Here is a 20,766-nt window from a genome sequence, read left to right as displayed (position 1 = left end):
TATATAGTGATATGAGTTGTTTAGATGACAACATGGGCATTGGATTCTCCACTGTATGCTGCATACAGTATCCAGCCACTGTAAGTCAAAGCTATGTGCAGATGAGCATGGAGAAGCCAGCATGCTAAGCGCTAGAGTGACTCAGCAGCTCCTGAAGCAGCATGCTAAATCAGGAACCCAGCTAATGTGAGTCTTTCACTTCCAGTAAAAATCTTTTTTAGCTCCCTATTTCTTCCACCAATGTCCCCACACTATGAGGGTAAATCCAACTAACTGCTAGTTATTTTACTTCACCCTTCTCGTTCGGGCTTGTCTCTTTTTCTAAGTTGAATTGTCAAGGATAGACTCGCTCTATACTAGTTGCAAAAGGCATTCTTATTTACTAGTTAAAATGCACTTAAATAACTGAACAATATAAAGATTTTGTAACATATTTAAGTGTGGATTACAATGTTGTTATCAGTACAAAAAGAAGAAGATACTTGCTTTTGGTTCCAACATATTAGGCATAGATACTCCCCTGTCCATCCTTGCAAGTGCTGCACGGCCATCCTTAATGTGCTAAAGAATAGAACATACACAAATGTAATATAGTGGAAGGGGACTGCAGGGTTAATGGCATGAATATGTCCACTAATGACAGTGGGCACATTTTTCACTGGATGGAGCAAGTAGCTTGAACACTGTCTTAATTAGTGTTAAAGATGGGCAGTCGTTAACATGTTTTCTGAATGTCTCTGTTTCTTTTTTTTTCTCTGGCGAATTTTGAATCATCATATATTTAAATATGACATTTAGCTTGAGTCATAACATTGGTAAACAACACACAGAACAAGACATGAGGCGATGACTGTACATTGCATTTACACTACACTGGTTCAGCTACTGGGCAGTGCGTGTTTGAGCATTTGAAATCACTGCACTGCATGCCCCGTAGTTGACATTATTCCAACAGTGATGCAAGCATGTAGCAGGAGTGGGCGATGTGCATTCAGGGCAAAGTATCTCTTGCAACCCATGAGCAAGCAAATATATGATGCAAGGTGAGGGAGCATGCCATATGAAAAAGCAGATGAGAGACATACCTGAAACTCTGCAGGACAAAATGGGACAGAAAATGAGACTCACAGTTAATGGTTTTGCTGTCAAATCCCCCTGCCAGGCTACTATCTACAACACTGCTGTCCCTGATGACACATTGTGTGAATAATTACGCAAATATTTCAAAATGCATGTCCATTTATGTACACGTAGCAAGCCGTTTCTGAGTACTGATGCTGAATAGCTCTGGTGAAATTGGCAAGAGTTTTGCTTGGTGGCCACATTTTGATAGCAGCTCTCACCTCTGCCTCCTCCACACATGTCACCATAGCTGTTGTACTGGGTGAAATCTGTTGACTGGGGCTGTGGGAACACAGACAGCAGCATATCAGCATCAACATGAGGGTACTTTGTTGTGAGGGTTAGGGTTAGGGTTTGAAGATTTAAAAGTTTTTGAGACTTAAATAATTACTATAGGCAGAATTGGTGTTTTATGGCATTGGTGCTGAGATATACTGTATTTAACAAGCAATTTCTGTTCCTTGGTAAGATTTTGAGATTGCATGTGTGTCTTACATAAACAATAGAACTCTTGTTGAATATGAGTATAGGGTATGAGTATACTGAAAGTATAAGTGAGGTCTCACCCGGTGTAGCCCGTTCCTTCCATAGCCAGGCAAAGAGTTAGTTTTTGTTGGAGAAGTTGGATCTGAAACATAAACATTGTTCACATTATATTTAGTTTTATTGAATTTATTATATTGTAGAAAACTGATGCTGATCCAATCAGGAACATTTATGTTTAGATAGAATTTCTAAATCACAGATCTGAGTTATTTAATAATCCAGACATGTTAAAACAGATGCAAAGAGTTACCTACAACTGTTCTATAGCACAGGCCTTGTGTTACAGAACATTGCTGACAAATCAGCAGCATATTAGCTGATGAAGCTATGAAGCTGCTCTGTACCTGCGTCACAGTTGGTGTGCTTGGGGTCGTAGCGTTGAGCAGAGAGGCTACGTGCGTGACGCTCCCTGATCTGTTCTTTTTCCATCTCCTCCTTCAGAATGAGCTTTCCCAAACCAGACTGAATCTATACACACACAGAAACACATTTATATAATTTCCAGCATATACACAGATGATCATCAATCTATGAGATAAACATCAAGAAAATATTGCACTTCAGGTGCAATATCCAAAGATACATCCCCACTTATGCATGTAGCTGATGGTGTAACAGATGGTTTATGATTAATGTAGAATATATTGCACCTACAAATAACAATAACAGCGTGTTTCTATGTTGGCTGCTATCTCACTGACCTTGCTGAGATGTTCCTCCTGCAGCTGCTTTCTTTTCAAGGCCTCTTCTTCCTCCTCTTCTCTGGATCGTCTCCTCCCTTCTGACCCTATGGGTGCTGCACACAAGCCAAAAAAGGTACATAAAACACAAACATACACACCCATATAGACACACACACACACATCTCACTAGCGGAAACCATGCTTCACATGTACTTGTATTGTACAACGAGATGAAAATGCTTCATCCACAGTTCAAATTTAGAGAATGACAGAAAGATATAGCTGCTTCATTTGGTTGTAGAGCAGAAAGGAATACACACAGTAAATGATAAATAGGTGGAAGGTAGAACACAAATGTGAGACAGAGTTGACGAGACAGACAAACAGAGGGACTTATTGGAATATTTGGCTAGACCGACATGACGGATGTTTACACTTCATCAATCATGTCAAGATTTTACTGGATGTCAAATACACAAAAACAGCACAATGTAAGACAGACGGACAAAAGTCAGTTTGAAGTCAGTCTCAGTTATCTCTGTCCAGGTCATTTGTGGCACTATTGTGTATAGCTAGTGCACCCATCATGTGCAGTAAGTGAACGTAAAATGGTGAAACTGATGCCACCTCAAGCAGAAAATAATAGGGCTGCAACAGAAACCAAACAACGCTTCTGCTTTGTGCAAGCAAAACTTAAAAGCAGATACTGCAACACCTGAATAACAGCGTGAGCTTGGAGTGAAGCGGGGATGCAGTTAAGCATTTTGGGGCAGGTAGAACACAGGAACAAGAAGAGTTAGGTTGAGTTAAGGTGTCTATCGTACTTGCTACTTGGAGGTAGCAGTGCAAGCATGCCTGTCAGGAGCCTACTGTACCTAATACAGCGAGAGAGTAGGGCCAAAGATCGCCCTCACTCCGTGAGCTGTCATCCGGAGAGGGAGCATGGGCAGCGGGGAAGGTGGCGGATCTGATGATGTCATCAGCAGACTTGCTTTGGCGTGCTATGGCAGCTGTATCTAGGTTGGTAATCATGGGAACTGATCTATCAGTGTCTGGGTCACAGTCTCAACCAAAGGTAAACATCACAGAACCATCTGATCGCCGGGCTCAACGATCATTGAATCTTGGTTCATCTTGGTTTAAGTAAAAGCCATCTACAATGCAAAAAATGTCTCTCCTAACAAGTCACTAAATATTGGATAGAGTTTGGGTAAACAAGTGGTGAAGAAACGCCAGCGGGTAAGAGTCAGTGTGGTTTTAAGGAGGCTGCGAGGAAGCGAGATTACACCTGTTCTGAGAAACATCACTCAAATGAAGAAAAGTCTCCAAACCAGCTGGTGTGCATTGTACACAAGTGAAGTTTCCTCATTCCGCTGGCACATTTTTTTCAGATCCATTTTAAAGCAAAGACTGTTATTATTGAAGCTGAGTTCATAAGCAGTACCAATTTTGCTGCTACAGTCTTTCTGGTCTGCTATTGCCAGTAATGGCTAATGTTAGCAAACTTCAGCTAGATATTACACTTGGCATTACTGAGTCAGTTCACCTTGTAACTCTACTCTACATGTGCTACTGTTACACTATATTTTAGCATGTCACAGGTACACATTAAACATTTCAATGGTTTTATCACAAAAGTAAAGCAAGAGGTAAACACAATGTAGCCAGGAGACACATTTTGCTGCTTGTGATACCATTGTTTGTTCATTATTTATCAGGGTGACTTTAATCCAAATGACTCTTGGAAAATGAAGTGTCACTGTCCTGTAATTCTCACAACTCAGCAGAAGTTACATAAGAAAGGACTCATTATAACATTACTACTGTGACTTGTTACGGAGGACAAAGTGCAGTGTAAAACAAGCTCCAGGTCAGGACAGAAGAGGTTTGGAGACAGACTTCAAACAGTGCTCATACATTGACATTGGGGGTGATTACATGGTTAGATGAATACACAGTTTCAGTTGATCACCAAAGGCATTTTCAGTAAAGAGCCCAGCTCAGTAACATAAATAGTCACGTAGTGGTTACCAGCCTTTTTGGTCTGAGCTACCCCCACAGTCCTGTCAGAAGAACTCACAAATGCCTTCATCGATTCCCACCTATGTTTCAAACGTACACTACTACTTTGAGGTACAAGTACCCTGGTTGGGAATCACATCACCTAGACTACTACTCTGAATTAGTACTCAGACATTTTTCGCTTCTCTTTTTATAGTAAAACATACCATAAATACTGTAAGAGGAAAGTTACCGTGCTGTTTGTAGATGGGTGGTTTTCTGTAGATGTTGCTCCCCTGATCTGAGAACATTCAAATACAGATAGAAAAGACAGTTAAAGAGTATACAGTGTCTCTGTTATAAATTAAATAGCTCAACACCAAGCCACGATGCACTGGGATTATATTACATGTCACCCTTTTCCCTGTGATAGATCTGTTTAGTTGCGAAAGAAGAGGGGAGAAAGCAAAAGCTGATCCCAAATGAAGTATAATGAGACGGACAGAAAGGGGAGAGAGATAAGATAGATAGATAGATAGAGAGATAGAGAAAGAAAGAAAGAAAGAAAGAAAGAAAGAAAGAAAGAAAGAAAGAAAGATAGATAGATAGATAGATAGATAGATAGATAGATAGATAGATAGATAGATAGATAGATAGATAGATAGATAGATAGTAGGGACGAGCAGTGACAGGGTGCGCTCCAGCTCCTACCTGGGAGATGGAAATGTTTAGGGGTCTGAGAGAGAGGCGGGGTGACCGGCCGGCTGTCAGGCCTGAGCGGGAGAGGGGAGCTCCGGCCACTTGGCGGGTCAGTGCCTCCAGTGAGAACAACCAAGAACAGAACATAAGCAGGGATACTGAAGGGGAACCACAGTCTGAACGGTGCAACACACAGGGACCAACGGGACCATTTGAAGTCATTTTGAGCGAATGGGAGACATTCTGGTCTGTTCTGATAAATGCAGTTAATGGAGCTCTGCACTATGTGCAAGATGAAGGTACAAAAGCGGATCAAGCCAGCAGAGTTTAAAATAGCATGATTAATGCTTAGGAGATGTGGTACTCGTCATGAAGTATAAAGTCTGTTAGACTGTTGTATAATAAGAGTTCATGGTTCAATAAAAGTTCACAGTTCAGAAGTGAATACTTCCCAGCATGCAATGACAAACTTATATCATAACACCTTTTTTTAATCTCAGTCTTACTAATGGAGCACGGAGGCTTATTGTGAAAATGCACAAAAGTCATCCACTATGCAACATTAAGGGAAGTGTTATTTTGGATATTGTGTTTGGATTAGCAGTATCTCTCAAGTGCATGCAAAGCTGCAAACACAAACACAGAGCCTGTCGGTAGCTGTGGCAGAGGCTGTGTTAGTCAAAGGTGAAGGAGTGCATGTTAGATAGTGAAGACTCAGCGCCTTGGCTGCATGGGTTTTACTGAGACATGGGTTTGACCATTCAGGATGGCAGTTGCAGTCTCATGAGAAATGGCGATGGAACCAGAATAACAGATGGGACTTTGAGGGGAGATGGCATCCCAGGTGACGATGGAGATGACGTATTGCCTTGGGGGGAGTGAGGAGGGGGGGTTGCAAAGAGTTGTGTGGGGCCCTTACCTTGGCTATGGGGGAGGAAGTGGTGTCTGAAAGGGGAGGTAGGGCGGGAGTCACTATTTCTGGAGCCCACACTGTTACTGCACAGGGAGGAGCAGAGCTTCTGCATGCCTGTCAGAGCCTCTGCAGGGAGGGTGTGGGACAGGGGGACAAAACCCCAGGGCCAGGCAGCAGAGGTGGACGATGTGGGGAGGAGATAGAAGGTGAGAAGGTGAGGGACAAAAGAAAAGGAAGATATACAGAATCCAAATGTCAAAAAGAGGAACTAAAAGACACCCAAAGTGAGGGGTAAGGCGTATTCAAGATGAACAGTTAAGAAACAGGGAAGAGTATTACACTTTAAAATCAAACTTTTTAATGGAAACAATAGCAAACTCAGGAGAAACTGTGTTGTTAAAGGTGCAAAATTGACTTTAAGGTTGTTATTCTGCAAAAGAGGGATTGTTTATCACGTCAAACCAAAGCACTGCAAGAGAAAAATAATACCATAACCACCCAAAGTCAATTTTGGTGAACTTCTCCTTTAAAGTGGTACACACATCCACAGTGTTTTAATAGCCTGTCATGCACCTGACCGGTAAAGATCTCATCGAAACACCTAATAAAAACCCTGAAGTCAATGATTTTATCACAAACAATCTAACTACATACATGTGCACACACACGCATGTAAACAACGCAATGCACACAACGGTCTCTTTACGGTCCTTACCTGGCCTGTGAAAATGCTGTGGTGACCGCGACAAGGTGGGAGTGTAACCATGGCGATTATAAACTGGTGATCCTATGGAGCCCTGACTGGTGGACCTTTGGAGGATGCGTTCCCTCCTGTCAAAAGAGCCCTGACACATACACACACACACATAAAAAGGTTACTATACAAACTGCTGGGATTAATGAGAATGCATTATATACAGCATTCACATTACAGACAGGAGACAGTGAATCTGACAAGGATTGCTCACCTCACCGGGCGGGGTTGGTGACATGTTTCTTGAAGACTAGAAAGAATCGAACAGGTTTGAGTTACAACTTTGTCAGTTTATGTAGATAATGTTAGACTGATCCAGACAGCCAAACATAAATATCATAGAGTCAGCGGACTATAAAAAAACTCCCCTCTGAGAGGACTGAGAATGCCTTATCTGCTGACCTTCCACATTTTTATTCCTACAGGACACATGGCCTGCTTTTTATGTGGCGCACACCTCTGTTCTTTCCTTTGCAATTTAGGATCACTTATCATCATCAGCACACGCTGACGCATCTTACCTTGTCATCGGGCAAGGGGGAACGCTCCCTCCTGGCAGTGTGGAGCTGTGAGGGACACAGAAGTTCAGTGTTCCTTTGTGTTTGTTAATCTTTCATTTATTGTTTGTTCATTGTTTTTGTTTTTCTTATGAGGAAAAGTCACATTAGAGGAAAACTTATCCCACAGGGAAACAGAGGATCATCTGAAGAATATTTCCCTCAATGCACCGTATTGAATGTGCATAAAGATGGTGTGCACGCAGGAAAAGTCTGTGTGTTTACCTCGCCCACACTCTCTCGTCTCTCCTCTCTCTCATCCAGGGAGGTGGTGTACATAGGTTCATAGGTAATAAGATCAGGGCGTTCAATGTCATAAATGGCTTTGACTTTTGGAATAGCAGCTAGGTCTCTGTAATCAAGGATCTCATTGTCTACTTTTGCCTACGGAGACAAATAAAGACAAACATGTACACACCAACAAGAGTAAAGGGAGATTACTACTGTAAAACAAGGTGCAACTGTCAAACTATTGTTGTTAGAAAAAAGGGTAAGGTAATTTATGACTAAAGAGACAGAACAACTGACAGTCTTAGCAGAAACTATTTATAGATGTGGCTCTGAGACATATCTTACATAGATCGTGTGACCCGGTGAGCCAGGTATGCTTGAACCAGGTCTGGAACAAATACTCTCGGATGACGACCTCGTAGGCTGTGAGAAGGAAGCACACAAATGGCTCTTAGTCACAACAACCTCTGTCAGGCAGTCAGTCTCCCATGATCCACAGCCCCCTGCCATCTGCATATTCACATACCCGTGATTATTATCCAAAACACATTACACTGTTTGGCCTTTATACTACATGAGCGATGAGAGGGAACTGCAACCCCTATATTTACGTTTCATGAATTGCATGAAGTGCTTTGAAATACTACCATATCATCTCATGATTGGGTCATTCATTTGCAAATTTGCAAAGTGAATGAGTGCTTTAGCGCTGTGATTTTATGTTCTTAAAAACCTCATGCCTCTTTATGGGAAATGAAGAGTTTGGATGGCAGCAGCAGGGCTGAATGTAGTGTAATTAAATGAGCTTTTCACCTAATGGGTAAACAGGGATTTTGGAAAAGATAAATAAATTAGTCATCTGTCATATCGTGTCTGCTCCTCCAAATGTGTGCGCATATTTGTCTCATGCACCTTTGATATGAGTGTAGTTTAAGGTGTTAAAAGACGAGACTGAATGGCTCCGCATGACACACAGAGAGGGCACTGCAGGCTGTCTCCAGCAGATGGCAGCATACAGTGCATCGTGTCCTATGTATATGGTGGAACACAGGATGATGCCATCTCATAGCCAATAGCGAATACAGTACCTGCCTTTCTGTTTTTTGGAGGAATAAGAGGGACGGAGGCAATAGCTGTGGAGGAAGGGAGAGGGGGGTTCACAGGACATCACACAGGGGTTGTGCCTCTCCAGCCTGACTCACAGTTCACACACACATCAAAGCGAACATGTCCACATGTAAATATGCCCACGAACAAGTATTTAAACACACACACATGCAAAGGCACACACTCACACAATATTGCCTAAACAGGCAAATCATTTAAACCACAGTGGGTTAAGGTTTAAGAGTTCAGCAAGGGAGTGGTAACAGCCCATGCAGAATGCCTTGGCATTTATTCTGAATTTCTGTCTTTTCCTGGAAAACAGTTGTGAGATGTGAACAGGAGTCAAGACAAAGTCAAGGACAATGGAGTCAGTGACACCCAAATTCCTACCCGCTCCCTGTGTCTCTCCTCTGTTCTGGTAGTGTTCTTGCAGCCAGGATGCCAAACTGTTGATCCTGAGGTGATATGGACATGTTTGGAAATAAAGTATATTATTTACTAAATGTGATCCAAAAGTTCTGAGACACGTTGCTATTACGTTAAGTATTATGTTTGTTCACATAGGATAAATTACCTGTTATGCAGGTATATATTATGAATAAGACAGTTAAGATTTTCTGCACGCAGAACTAATTATACTGAAAATGCAAAATTTTGGTCATAAACCTTGATTATACTATTTTATTTTATTTTATTTTATTTTATTTTATTTTATTTTATTTTAGTCTACTATACCAACAGATTGTAGCAACCAACTAAAAGGAGTCAAGTCACAAACAACTGGTACTATTACACTGTCAATATTTGACAGAAAAGTAACATCTAACACAACATATAAGCAGATATAACACACAATCATACAATAAAAATCTTTTTTTTTATAAATTTATATATATATTCACACACTTGTAGTACTAATAACAGTAAAACATACAATTTAATCCCAAACAACAGAGGAGCTTCAATTTCTGTTAAAACATGGAAACAACCAGAAGTGAAATAACAACTTCTCATGCGACAGTGACGACATAGGTTGATTAGCTCACCTTGCAGATACATCTCTTCTCCTTCTGTGAACATCTGATTGCACCTGCTGCATCTCGCACAGCTGGGGTGGTAGTGCTTATCTCCTGCCTGGAAAACACAGCGCATACAAAACAGACTTGACATCACAGGGAAATGAAGATCAATGAAGCCTGCAGTAAAGTGAGCGAAGGGGGTTCTGTGTCTTCCAGAAAATAAACCCAGTGCTCTACGTAGTCCCAGCTACATTTCTTTCCTCTAACACTCAAACTCTGTAAGTGCAAGGAATAGTTTCATCAGGTCCTGTGTACTGGTAACTGTTCTCTATTTCCTTCGAGAACAGCTACTGATGAAACCGTGACACCTGCTCATTTGACACAGTCAACCATTTTTTTTTCAAATATCTGAGTGTTCCTCTTTGTGATAACCTGCATAATGCAATCCACTAAAATGATCCGACGGCTACAGTGCCTCAATTTACATCCACACTGATGTGGCACTCTGCATGTAAAGTGCTCCATTATAAAGCCTCTGTGACTTTGACCATAGGTGATAAATACCCAAATGAAAGTTTGCTGTATAACAACCCTCAGTAACATTTCAACAGGCAAGTGGCCACTCAGAGATATGGAGCCACTGACTAATATTTGCATTTTACATTTTACTGTATCAAAAACGTCTACAGAGTGGCTATAGCAAGCACTTCATAGCACCTCTGACCCAGTACTCTCCTCATGAACACTGTAAAACTACATTTTCCTCTCAGGGATAGTAAAGGTACTTATGCTATATGTGTGGTGTGCCAGTAAATGCGCTCCCTACTTCTCTCTGCCTTTGATAGCTACATTAATTACCCTGCATTAATGAGACACAAGTCACACTGCACTCCCAGAGAAGCAGTCAGTATGCAAACCTACCAATGGCTACACAGTTTTTGACCTGGGCCTTGGGTCAGTGATTAGACTATCAGACAGTCTGCTGTGGCTTTGGCTCCACTGATCCATTGGCAGCAGCTCAGGGGTGAGATGCCGAGGCCTTTTCCTATTGTTATAAAGGCCTGCCTTAGTGGTGGATTACTGTAAGCCTGGCTGGCTGGCTAGCAGTGACATTTTCATACCATTAAATGACACATAACTCAGTGTCTGATTGGATCACTGTCTGCAGAACAGACAGGCTAGCACTTGTTGAAGAGATCAGTGAAATGAGACAGGGTGAATGGGAGAAGTGTTGGACACGTTTTACTCAAACTCAGCACAGACAACGTTAATAAACATTAAACAAGAGTTTCATAACAGGTGCATGACGTACAGTATTAATGAATAATGATGACCTCCTAAATGTCAGATTACATTTGATATTTTATGTAATATTTATAGAATTTGTGGCAAAGTGAGCTAGTTTGAGTGTGTGCAATCATGTGTACGTAGGCAGAGCTGGAGAGACCTAAAAATCTGCTAAGAATTAATCTTTTAGTTGAATACAGTCATGTCAAGGGTCTATTTGGCTCGGTCCTGAAGAGATTACACCGGAGATTAACAAACTGAATTTCACAATTTCATTCCAATGCAACATCCTCTGTCTGTATGGGAAGCAGAGTGCAGATGTTACAACTGGGCATCAAAATTTGTTAACAGTGAACTTACTTCTATACACAATATTTAAATCTACATAAACTACAAAATAAAATCTACATGTAGAAATGTATTTGAAACTTTATCTATACTTTACAAATTCATCTCCTGTAATTGTAGTTCTCAAATAAACACCAATGACTCAAATTCAAGCCAAAGTATTTGTTCCCTTAGAATTCTTTCAAACTCACCTCAGGCAGGATTCCTATAAATCCAGATGCAATATTAATAGTCTGTTTACAGAAGCATACAATAAATTCCACATCAGATCACCAGCTGCACAGAGAAACATCTGCCCGTGTTACAGTTGGTGAACGTGATGCATGAGTGTCTGTGTCTGTGTCTTACCTCAAGCACCTTCCCTGTGATGAACTGATGACACGCCTCACATTGAACTCCAAAGTGGATCTGGTAGTCCTTCTCACAGTAGGGGGCGCCATCTCTGAAAGGAAAGAGACAAACTGTAATCTGCAGGGACTTGACAGTAGAAATATCATAGTTTGTGAACCTCACGCAAGCCTGCATTTTGACCAAGCAGTCTGTAATTACGGCGGATATGAGCTGCTTACTTGCTGATGTACTCCCCGGTAAGCACTTTGCTGCAGGCCTTACACTTGAAGCAGCCCAGATGCCACTGCCTGTCCAAAGCTAGAAGAGCCTGTCCGTTCTTAATGTCTCGACCGCATCCCGCACAATCTGTGTAAAGCAAAAGTGTCACAGCTTAAAAACACATAAAGGTAGGCATTTCTGCAACAAAAACTACATGAAAGTACAATAAGGGAACATGAAAATACCTGTAGGCTGAATTAATGCTCGCTAGACGGTTCATGTCATGTAAAACCACTGACTTTAATGGCCTCACAGCAAAAACCAGCGGGTAAATTATTCCATGCCGGTCAAGAATGAGACATCTTGTCAGTTCTGACCCAAGACACTAGATGGTGATAGAGGGTAACAAGCAGTGTTCTGACAGCTGCCTCTTTCTATCATCCACATCTCTCTGTGAATGGCTCTAAAAGCTCCATCCATATCCAAGCAGGATCCCGAGGCTCTAAAAGTGTAATAGGTTGGTTTCAAAACGAACAATCTTCTTGTCATCTCTTCTTTAATGAATAGAGGATGAAAGCAACACAGAGCCCACTGCAACCACAGGGGACAGGGACTATGTAAGGCATAACGAGGATGCGATGGTGACGTGAGGAGAATCAGCATGCCTTATTTATAGGTGACCTTGTCTAAAAGCTCTTCAAACGCCAACAGAGAGACCAGTGGGGGTGAGAGAGAGAGAGAGAGGGTGAAAGAGAAAGAACAGGAAGAGGAAGAGAGGCAAGAGAAACAGGGCGGTTGAGAGGAGTTGGAAGAGGAGGGGTTTGAGGGCTGCACGTTCTCTGTTCCAGAGGAAAGGAAATGCATGGCCATGCATTATTTAGTAAGGCCTGTCTTGGTGTTATTCATAAAGGAACATGGCTGGTCGAACACGAGGCTGCCTTTACAGAGAAGAAGAGAAGAAAGGTGGAAGAACTCCCTGAAGGATACCCCTCCAGCTTTCAGTCTTCAAGCATAACTGGGTTGCAGCAGAGCTCCTCAGTTTTCTGGTTTACTTTATTGTTATGTGGAACTGTTGAGTGGTACCAGCTACAAAAGGTTTAACATTACTTAACTGATTTTTTCCTCCTTTATTTTCACGTTAAAGGAATATTTTGACAATTTGAGAAATATCCTTGTTCGCTATCTTGCAGAGTATTAAAGGAGAAGATTGATACCACTGGTGTCGGTCTGCTCAGCTAACTCTCAGAAAGAAAGCACATAAGGCCAAAATGTTCAATTTTTAAAACTAACTACACCAATCTCTAAAATGGAAATATTCTGGATGTCTTGTACATCACATTTCCCCTTGAAAGAAATTCAGCCAGACACATTTGGTACCTGGACACTTTTGGATCTCCACAGAAAGTTAAACTAAAGTTTTATGGGTTTGAAATACGTTCAGTCAATACAGTGTGAGTATTTACTGGCCACACCAAAGGGCCAGTGCCAAGTAAGCAGTTCACAATTCCTTTTTTTTTTTTCTCTCGAGTTTTTCATGTTTTGGACAGATTTGAACATTTTGGTTGGTGTTCAGTTAAATTTATGCTAAAAATGTGTGGACAAGATGACTGATGTGGACCTGAAATGATTCTTCACAGCACAAATATCACAGTAAAAATGACTGATCAACAGTTACATTAAATGTCATGCATGATTCACTCCTAAACAGCTCAACTCTCCAGACTTTTTGTCGTTGTAAAACTTATAATTTCTTCAGTTAATGCACTTTCCCTTTTAATTCTACTGTAAACTTCTGTGTGGAAGCTAAAATAACATCACGTTAAAGCAAATCCCTTCATGTGCAGTCCTCCGGGCACACATGCTTATTAGTTTATGGCTACTTACTGCTAGAGCCCAGGATGTCCTTTGGTCCTGGAGACATGGGCTCGACACAATACTGACAGAGACAGTCCTTCCCGTTAAAGGTCACCCTGTCCCCAGCAGGGAACGGTCGTCTGCAAGTGGGGTGACATCAACAATCAGTCAACAAGACATGAGCTACGGCCCCGTGGTAACTGTAAGAGTTTATTAGCTGTGGCTTGCAGGTTGTCTGATGGGGCTTAAGATGACAGGGCCCGATGATGTGGACGTGTATCAGCTCTGTCTGCCTGAGGAGGCCATTTAGTCAGATGACACAAATGTGACACACAGCCTGGTACTGGACACTGTCTACTGGTATTCCCGCCAACTTTGGCTGCAACATTATTGCTGTATTGAAAAGTCACACACAAATGCAAGAAAGTAAGATGCAAGTAGGTCTAAAGAGAAGCACTCCTGGTGACTTTGGTCAGAATCAGCAGATATAATGGAAAACAATGAGAAACCTCAGATCAAATTTGGCCACAGATAAGGCTTCATTTAAGACTGAGATAAACCCAAGCTCTGTTTCCTGTCAAATGTTCCTATTAATTTATTATTGACCTCCAGCACTTTGCCATCTTCTTTACATGGCGGATCCCTGTTTTCTCTCTTTTAAAGCCTAAACTTTGTCCAAACCTACAGATAAAATCACTGCGTCAGAGCTCATGACAACAATGTCTGTTTTGCAATGTAATTATAATATTTTTAAAAATCACAAAGTAGTTGGGTAACTGGGTCGATTTGTGATTTATCAGTAAATAATCATGACATGAAAAGACAGGATGTCTTACTTGCAGATGGTGCAGACGAAGCAGGCGGGGTGGTAGGTCTTGCCCAGGGCAGTGACCACTTCCCCCTCCACAAAGTCCCCACAGCCATTGCATCGGGTGCCATGCATGCGTTGGTAGTCCAGCGTGCACAGATACTCTCCATTCTTCATGAAGAAGCCCCCCTGGGCGAGGTCACAGCCACACACTGTACCGGACACACACACATTGGCACTTTGCAAGTCAGGTCATTTAGTCCTCTGCCCATATAACACATAAAGCATCCAACCATCAAGCCACCCAGCTCCTCCACGCATCAATGGCTTTGTTAAGACTTGCTAGTCTGTGTAATCCTGAGAGGCTCAATGAATGCATGAAATGGATGCTGACTAAAAAAAAAAATCAGTGAAAAATACATTTTAAAAGCTCAGTGTGTTACGATGTGAAGTACAACATAAAATCCTTTCATCTCAGTCACAAGAAAGAAAATCTTGAACCTTCTCCCACTGAAAAACTTTATATTGAAGGCCTGTGTCAATTAATCAGCACTTCTACAGCAAGGTCTTTTCATTGTCGGTGTGGAGGGAGAACATTCAATGCATAACAATTCTACAATTGTCTAACCCAGGAAATTGCCTTAATCTGCTTCTGAAGATAACATGTTCCATACTACATTGTCAGTCTCTAACAAGCTTCCTTCCATTCAAACATAACCTTGTCATCTAGACAAACATGAAAGGCTGACAAAGGCAGAAATACAAATTAGGGAACAATTGAGAGTTTGCTATGTTTCAGTGGTGGTGTGACTTTTTTATTGGGTTTTACTATTAATCATATGAAAGATTATCTAGACGGTAGGATAAGTAAGTATTGTCAAATCAAAATTTGGACCTAATGATGGTGTTACATGGAAAGTTACTAGTTAAGATGAATTTCTACATCAAATTTCATGACAGTCCATCCAATAATTGAAGAGACATTTCACTTAAACCACAAATGCCAACCTCACGGTGGCACTAGAAGAAAAGTCAGGGGATCACCAAAATTATTAGGATTATGATTCATCTTCTGGGCACCATGAATGTCTGTACAAAATGTCACAGCAATCCATCCTGTAGCTCTTGAGAATGTAATTATATCTTATTCTAGAAACCTCTAGTTGCCTCTTATAAAACTTTCATCAAATAGACATCAGTCATTGCACTAGCAGAAAAATAATACATTAGTAATAGTCTTTACTTCCTTTTGATTTTTCTGATCACATGTGCCATGCAGCCCACCATTCCAGCACCCCAGAGTGAGCCTGAGAATTTAATAGCCTATTGAAAACACCATAGCTAAGAGGGAAAACATTTTGATGTTTGAGATAACTGCACCTAATCATTCTTATGCAATGGGCCACGCTAAATCCTGCGGATGAATGGGAGCGAGCGAGGGAAAGAACCAGATTTAATTGTATTAGGGCTCAGGGATGATGAGATTAGCTTGTAAGCTAACTGAGTCAAGAGAAAACCAGCAGTGGAGATATGGTGGCCTTTGACTGTGATGTCAAATCACCTTGGCTTTTCAACAGATGCATGCCATTACATTAAATGCCTTTTTGGAAATTTAGTAGGGTCAAATTGTGAGATTGAACTGAAAGTGAATTTGGGGAAACTGAAAGGTTTTTGCTTTTGTGCATTTCATGGAATGAGATGAACACATGCAAAAAAGAGGCTATTTGGGATTTGCCTGCCAAGGGATAGTATCTGTTAATAGCCACTGAGTGTCAATAAGCCCAGTCAACCTGGCATGACCACAGCAGACAGTAATTATTAGTCCTCTCAAAGGCTGGAGACTGACAACCGCACACATATATTTAGAGCAAGGACTAGGACAGTGTGTCTTTTGTCTATTAAAGCTGTCCTAATATCACACACACACACACAAAAATACTTTCATCACCACTGACTCTAGTCACTGACTCTAAAGGAATATATATCCACTTATAAAGAACAGAATTAGGTACTAATCTCAGTGTTTGCTTGTGTTATTTTGGGCCCTTGGTCAAATAAGCTAACTCTATAACAGTGCTTCAGTCACAGATTAACTACAAGGGCTTCAGCAGGGCAGGTTCAGCCTACAACAGTGGGACTGTATGGTCGCACGTGGGCGTCTACATTGTAATCATGCCACAATGCCAGAAATCCATCAGTAATAGGGCTAAACGCAGAAGGATTTGCACTGTCACTTGTCATAGCAGTGTGGATAGTATTTGACTGAAGTATGTAGGTCTGAGAAGTGAAGATGAGTCATGCCACCATGTATCCCCCCTTGTTAGAGGAGGACTGAAAGGATGATGTGGCCTTTAGGGACTTGTACTGTTTCAATCCAGCTGGGTGATTGGGATGCTTTTTGAGTCAGTCACGGAAAAAGAACAATTTGTTCACTTGCACTTTGGTCTTTTTACTTTAAGATCATCAGGCTCCTCTATAATCTGTGAACTATCATACTTCACCAGTACATACATCACTGAGGAGAATCACATTTTACAAAACACAGCTGTTGTTTATTAGACAGCACGTACTGAATGAAAGGAAACAAATGTCCTACTATTGTGACAGTATCAAATTAGCAATGAATTTTAAAACTTCACACCTTAGCTGCCAATTTTCACACAACTCCCACATTCTCCTTCTCCTATTCAGAAAAAAATACATGTCCAAGCTGTCCGAGGGATCATTTTTAAATTGTAAACACGTTTACTCATTTACAAAAGACTGGTCTTTTTGATCCTAATATTAGGGTGATCGTGTAGAGAGTAAGGCTGAGCTAATTCACAAACAGTAAACACTAGTGAAACCCATTAACATGTATTTAATTACATAAAATTCTCAATTACCAAATACAAAGAAGTATTTTTACTTAAATTCTTGAAAAAGGTTATTGTTGTATTATTATTTTTATTAATCAGCAGCTGTGTAGTACCATACCTTTACAAGTGAAGCACTTGAGGTGGAAGTGCTTGTTCTGCACCCGCAGCACCTCACCCTTACATGGCTCCCCGCACTTGTAGCACTGAATCAGGGGCTTCTCTGTGGAGTGGTGGTGTGTGTCCTGCGCATGAGCCACTGCAACAGAGGAGACATTAGCATTACTACTGAAGTGTAATGTTGATGAGTCATTGTGGTCGCTGGATGTGGTAGTCAGTGCAATTTTTGTAACACTGCTTATTTTTAAAGTTGTATTTATCTGATGACATGTTCTGCACGAGGATCCCAATCTGCAGCATCAAACAAACACCAGAGGTGAAGACCAATTGCTGAGAGCCTGTCAGGGCAAAGGAACAGAACAACATCGAGAAGGACAGCACAACTTGGGGTTCACGGCCCAGATATGCTCTCTAGAGAGCCACAGCCTAAATATAGTCTGTCTTGATCACTGGAGGAAGCAGAGTCAAAATGCTGACGGGAGCAGGGCTGGGTAAATGGCACACTAAATCCATATTGATGAAATCTGCTTCACTATTGAGTTTACTGTACTTTTAGCTTCAAAGGAAAACTTAGCATTTAGCATTTACAGTTGTGGGCCATTTACTGTCAGTGTTTGGCGAATGCTCCCAGTCGTCATCTCACCTTTTAGCCATGTTTAAAAAGTAAAGTGAAGTGAAGTGAAGTGAAGTGAAGTGTTAAACACAGCTTGAGATCAACTTCTGTCCCATGCTATCAAAGACATTGACTAAAACGACCCAAACATGACCAATGTCAGCAGGATCCATCATCTGGGAACTTTTGTCAAAGGATTTGTGCCAATCCATAAGGTAGATGTTGAGAAATTTTCCTGGATAAATGAAAACTTGGACCTTCTGGTGGTGCTAGAGGAAAAGTCAGAGGATCAACAAAACCACTACAGAGTTCATCCTCTACAGACCACCAGTGTCTGTACCAAACCACATGTAGTAGTAGTAGTTGAGATATTTCAGTCTGACCCAAAGTAGTGGAACAACTTACAGACAAGTTTAAAAGTACTCTGATTTTCACTAACATGCTTAGCGTTTAATCTAAATAAAGATTTAGACATCACTTTCTTAATGTGAGGTATTTTGACAGCCATCATAATTATATAATACAGAGAAGCTATTATCAACTGGCTTTATCTCCAAACAGGCAGTATCCCATACTGTATGTAGATCTATGTCAGTCTTTGGCCCTCCTCAGTTAAAAGTTTGGGCATCACTGACATAGACAGACATTAATCCACCACCACTGTATGGGGCGTAAATACTGCTGCAGTGCCGCACTGCACACAGCTTATCAGCCGTTCTGAAACCAGCAGATTATTTCACATCCAGGAGCTTTAACGAGCAAGGCAGCCTCTTTCTCTCATCCTCTCATTTCTTCTTTCTGTCTGCTTTTCAAACAAAGACACACAAACATGCACACATACACACACACACACAAAGAATACACATGAAAGGATCTTTGCTCTTTCTGCTCTGCACTGAATCATTAGTCTGCAGGGCTAAAATAAGACACCACCAAAGGAACAGAAATAGCATTATGACCAATCGATGGTCTGCTAAAGAAAGACATTACTCTGGATTATTGATGACTTGGCCTAGCTCGCATCCCACTTCTATGTTGCACTTCTGTGTCTGATACTGTGAGATGGTTTAATTGCAGCAGAATCAAATCAGAAACAGAGCCCAGTCTTCAGAACTTTTTTTTTTTTTTGTTTTAATGAGACTTCAACACTCTTTGATTCATCCTCTAGGGGCAGTCTGAGATGTCCTATGCTAGTTCTTACAGATACAATTCACAGAAACTCAGAGAAGGGTGAGATGGTGAAAAACAGTGGAAGAAGAAGACAGGATAGCAGGAGGGAGGCTGGAAAGAACGTGGGTTCGAGGGGCAGGGGAAGGGGTGGGAGCTGGGGGGGTGTGAGTATCTGTCTCTGTGGTGTCTCTGATGTGATTACACTCAGCAGGGCAATGAGTCATCACTGGGTGAACCAGACTACTGTGACAGTGAACTGAGTCTCAGCAGCTCTGTGTGTGACATTGCACCTCCATAGAAAAACACAGGCCATCTGGGTAACTGCACACTGCAAAAATATCCAATCTAACGAGCCATTTTAAGCCTCACACACACACACGCTGGAACGTCTGAAAGGAAAATTCCAGTTTATCAAAAATGTGGGTCTGGTTTTCATTGTTTTGGTCATCATTTCTATTGGTTATTATAACGCTGTAGTCATTAGACTAAGTGCTGAGATCTGAGAACACAGACATCACTACAACAAAGTGTGACAGGGCAGGAAATGAACAGTCAGATGATCAGACGTGTCGTAAACAAAGCAGTTTAGCCAGATTATCTTAAACCTCTTTATTTGGAGGTGAAACTGAGAGTGAGAACACCTGAAATGTCAGCAATGATCCATCATTGCACACAACTATAAATAAGAAAAATCAAAGCTGAAACATCAGTTCAGTCTGTAAACTGCCATAGATGTGTACAATGGACAGTCTGGGTAATAATTGTTCAATGATTTTACTTTTGGTTGTTGTTTTCTCTTCTAATTAAGGTTGGTCATCCTCTGGTGGTGAGTACACTGTTATAATTACTGAGAGCAACGATGGGCAACACTACAGAACAAGTTGTAATAAACTGGATATAGTTTAGATAGTTTAACTTGTTTGAGACATACTATAGTTTCACTTTTTTCAGTAATGTCAGTTTTGCCTGTCCCTGTCTAGTTTCCGGTGACTTGGTCAATCTAAGTCCAGTATTCACTCTGTTCTGGTCTCCACCTGAGGGACATATCTAATATTCTGTGGGTTTGTCACTATGAGACAAACCTTGCACATTACTTACACATAGCCATTTTATCCAAGCTTATAATAAGAGCAGCTTTCACATAGACATAAATACATATACATTTTTCATTGTCATGATGCCAACAATCTCTCTTTGAGCCTGTTTCTCTTGCTGACTTACTATTTTTAAAATTTCATAGAGTGTTGTCAGTGGGGACGACCCAGGACGGAAAAGTCAACACTGCTAACGTCATAACAGGTTGACAAAAATCCAAGACAGATGTTTGAATCCCATCCACAGAGGATCAGGGACTGAGGTTTGGATGGGAATCTGTGAGCACTATGTGTTTTTCCAGCTTAACCCTGCTTCTTCCACTGCAAAGAACTATGTTTGCCTCAGCAGTGGCTGCACAGGGGGAATGAGGCTGTGGCAAAATCAAGCCAAGATGGGTACTGCACATGGTGTTTCATAAAAAATGAAGAAGCCAAC

General features: G+C 41.3%; 1 protein-coding gene across 6 annotated transcripts in view; it reads right to left on the bottom strand.

The window, feature by feature from the left end:
- The window catches only part of ablim1a (actin binding LIM protein 1a), a 37,658-nt gene that overhangs the window by 1,550 nt on the left and 15,342 nt on the right, over positions 1 to 20,766 (bottom strand). For 2 of the 6 annotated variants that reach the window (XM_041050229.1, XM_041050228.1), the window contains exons 2-23: positions 17,455 to 17,592; positions 14,507 to 14,690; positions 13,701 to 13,810; positions 11,837 to 11,963; positions 11,616 to 11,709; positions 9,660 to 9,747; positions 9,004 to 9,068; positions 7,852 to 7,929; positions 7,501 to 7,659; positions 7,240 to 7,284; positions 6,933 to 6,968; positions 6,680 to 6,809; positions 5,971 to 6,090; positions 5,064 to 5,168; positions 4,606 to 4,653; positions 3,227 to 3,367; positions 2,370 to 2,464; positions 2,013 to 2,136; positions 1,689 to 1,750; positions 1,344 to 1,404; positions 1,086 to 1,093; positions 487 to 561 (exon numbers count right to left, since the gene is read on the bottom strand). In XM_041050229.1, the coding sequence (XP_040906163.1) occupies positions 487 to 561; positions 1,086 to 1,093; positions 1,344 to 1,404; positions 1,689 to 1,750; positions 2,013 to 2,136; positions 2,370 to 2,464; positions 3,227 to 3,367; positions 4,606 to 4,653; positions 5,064 to 5,168; positions 5,971 to 6,090; positions 6,680 to 6,809; positions 6,933 to 6,968; positions 7,240 to 7,284; positions 7,501 to 7,659; positions 7,852 to 7,929; positions 9,004 to 9,068; positions 9,660 to 9,747; positions 11,616 to 11,709; positions 11,837 to 11,963; positions 13,701 to 13,810; positions 14,507 to 14,690; positions 17,455 to 17,592 (2,093 nt within the window). Of the gene's footprint in view, positions 1 to 486; positions 562 to 1,085; positions 1,094 to 1,343; positions 1,405 to 1,688; positions 1,751 to 2,012; positions 2,137 to 2,369; positions 2,465 to 3,226; positions 3,368 to 4,605; positions 4,654 to 5,063; positions 5,169 to 5,970; positions 6,091 to 6,679; positions 6,810 to 6,932; positions 6,969 to 7,239; positions 7,285 to 7,500; positions 7,660 to 7,851; positions 7,930 to 9,003; positions 9,069 to 9,659; positions 9,748 to 11,458; positions 11,585 to 11,615; positions 11,710 to 11,836; positions 11,964 to 13,700; positions 13,811 to 14,506; positions 14,691 to 17,454; positions 17,593 to 20,766 lie in introns of those variants that run through there. The other 4 variants (XM_041050230.1, XM_041050231.1, XM_041050233.1 and 1 more) reach the window with 4 other exon arrangements.

Source organism: Toxotes jaculatrix, chromosome 11, assembly GCF_017976425.1.
Source record: "Toxotes jaculatrix isolate fToxJac2 chromosome 11, fToxJac2.pri, whole genome shotgun sequence".
Taxonomy (NCBI): Eukaryota; Metazoa; Chordata; class Actinopteri; family Toxotidae; genus Toxotes; species Toxotes jaculatrix.
Note: the sequence above shows the minus strand (reverse complement) of the source record. Positions and strands in the feature narration are given on the sequence as shown.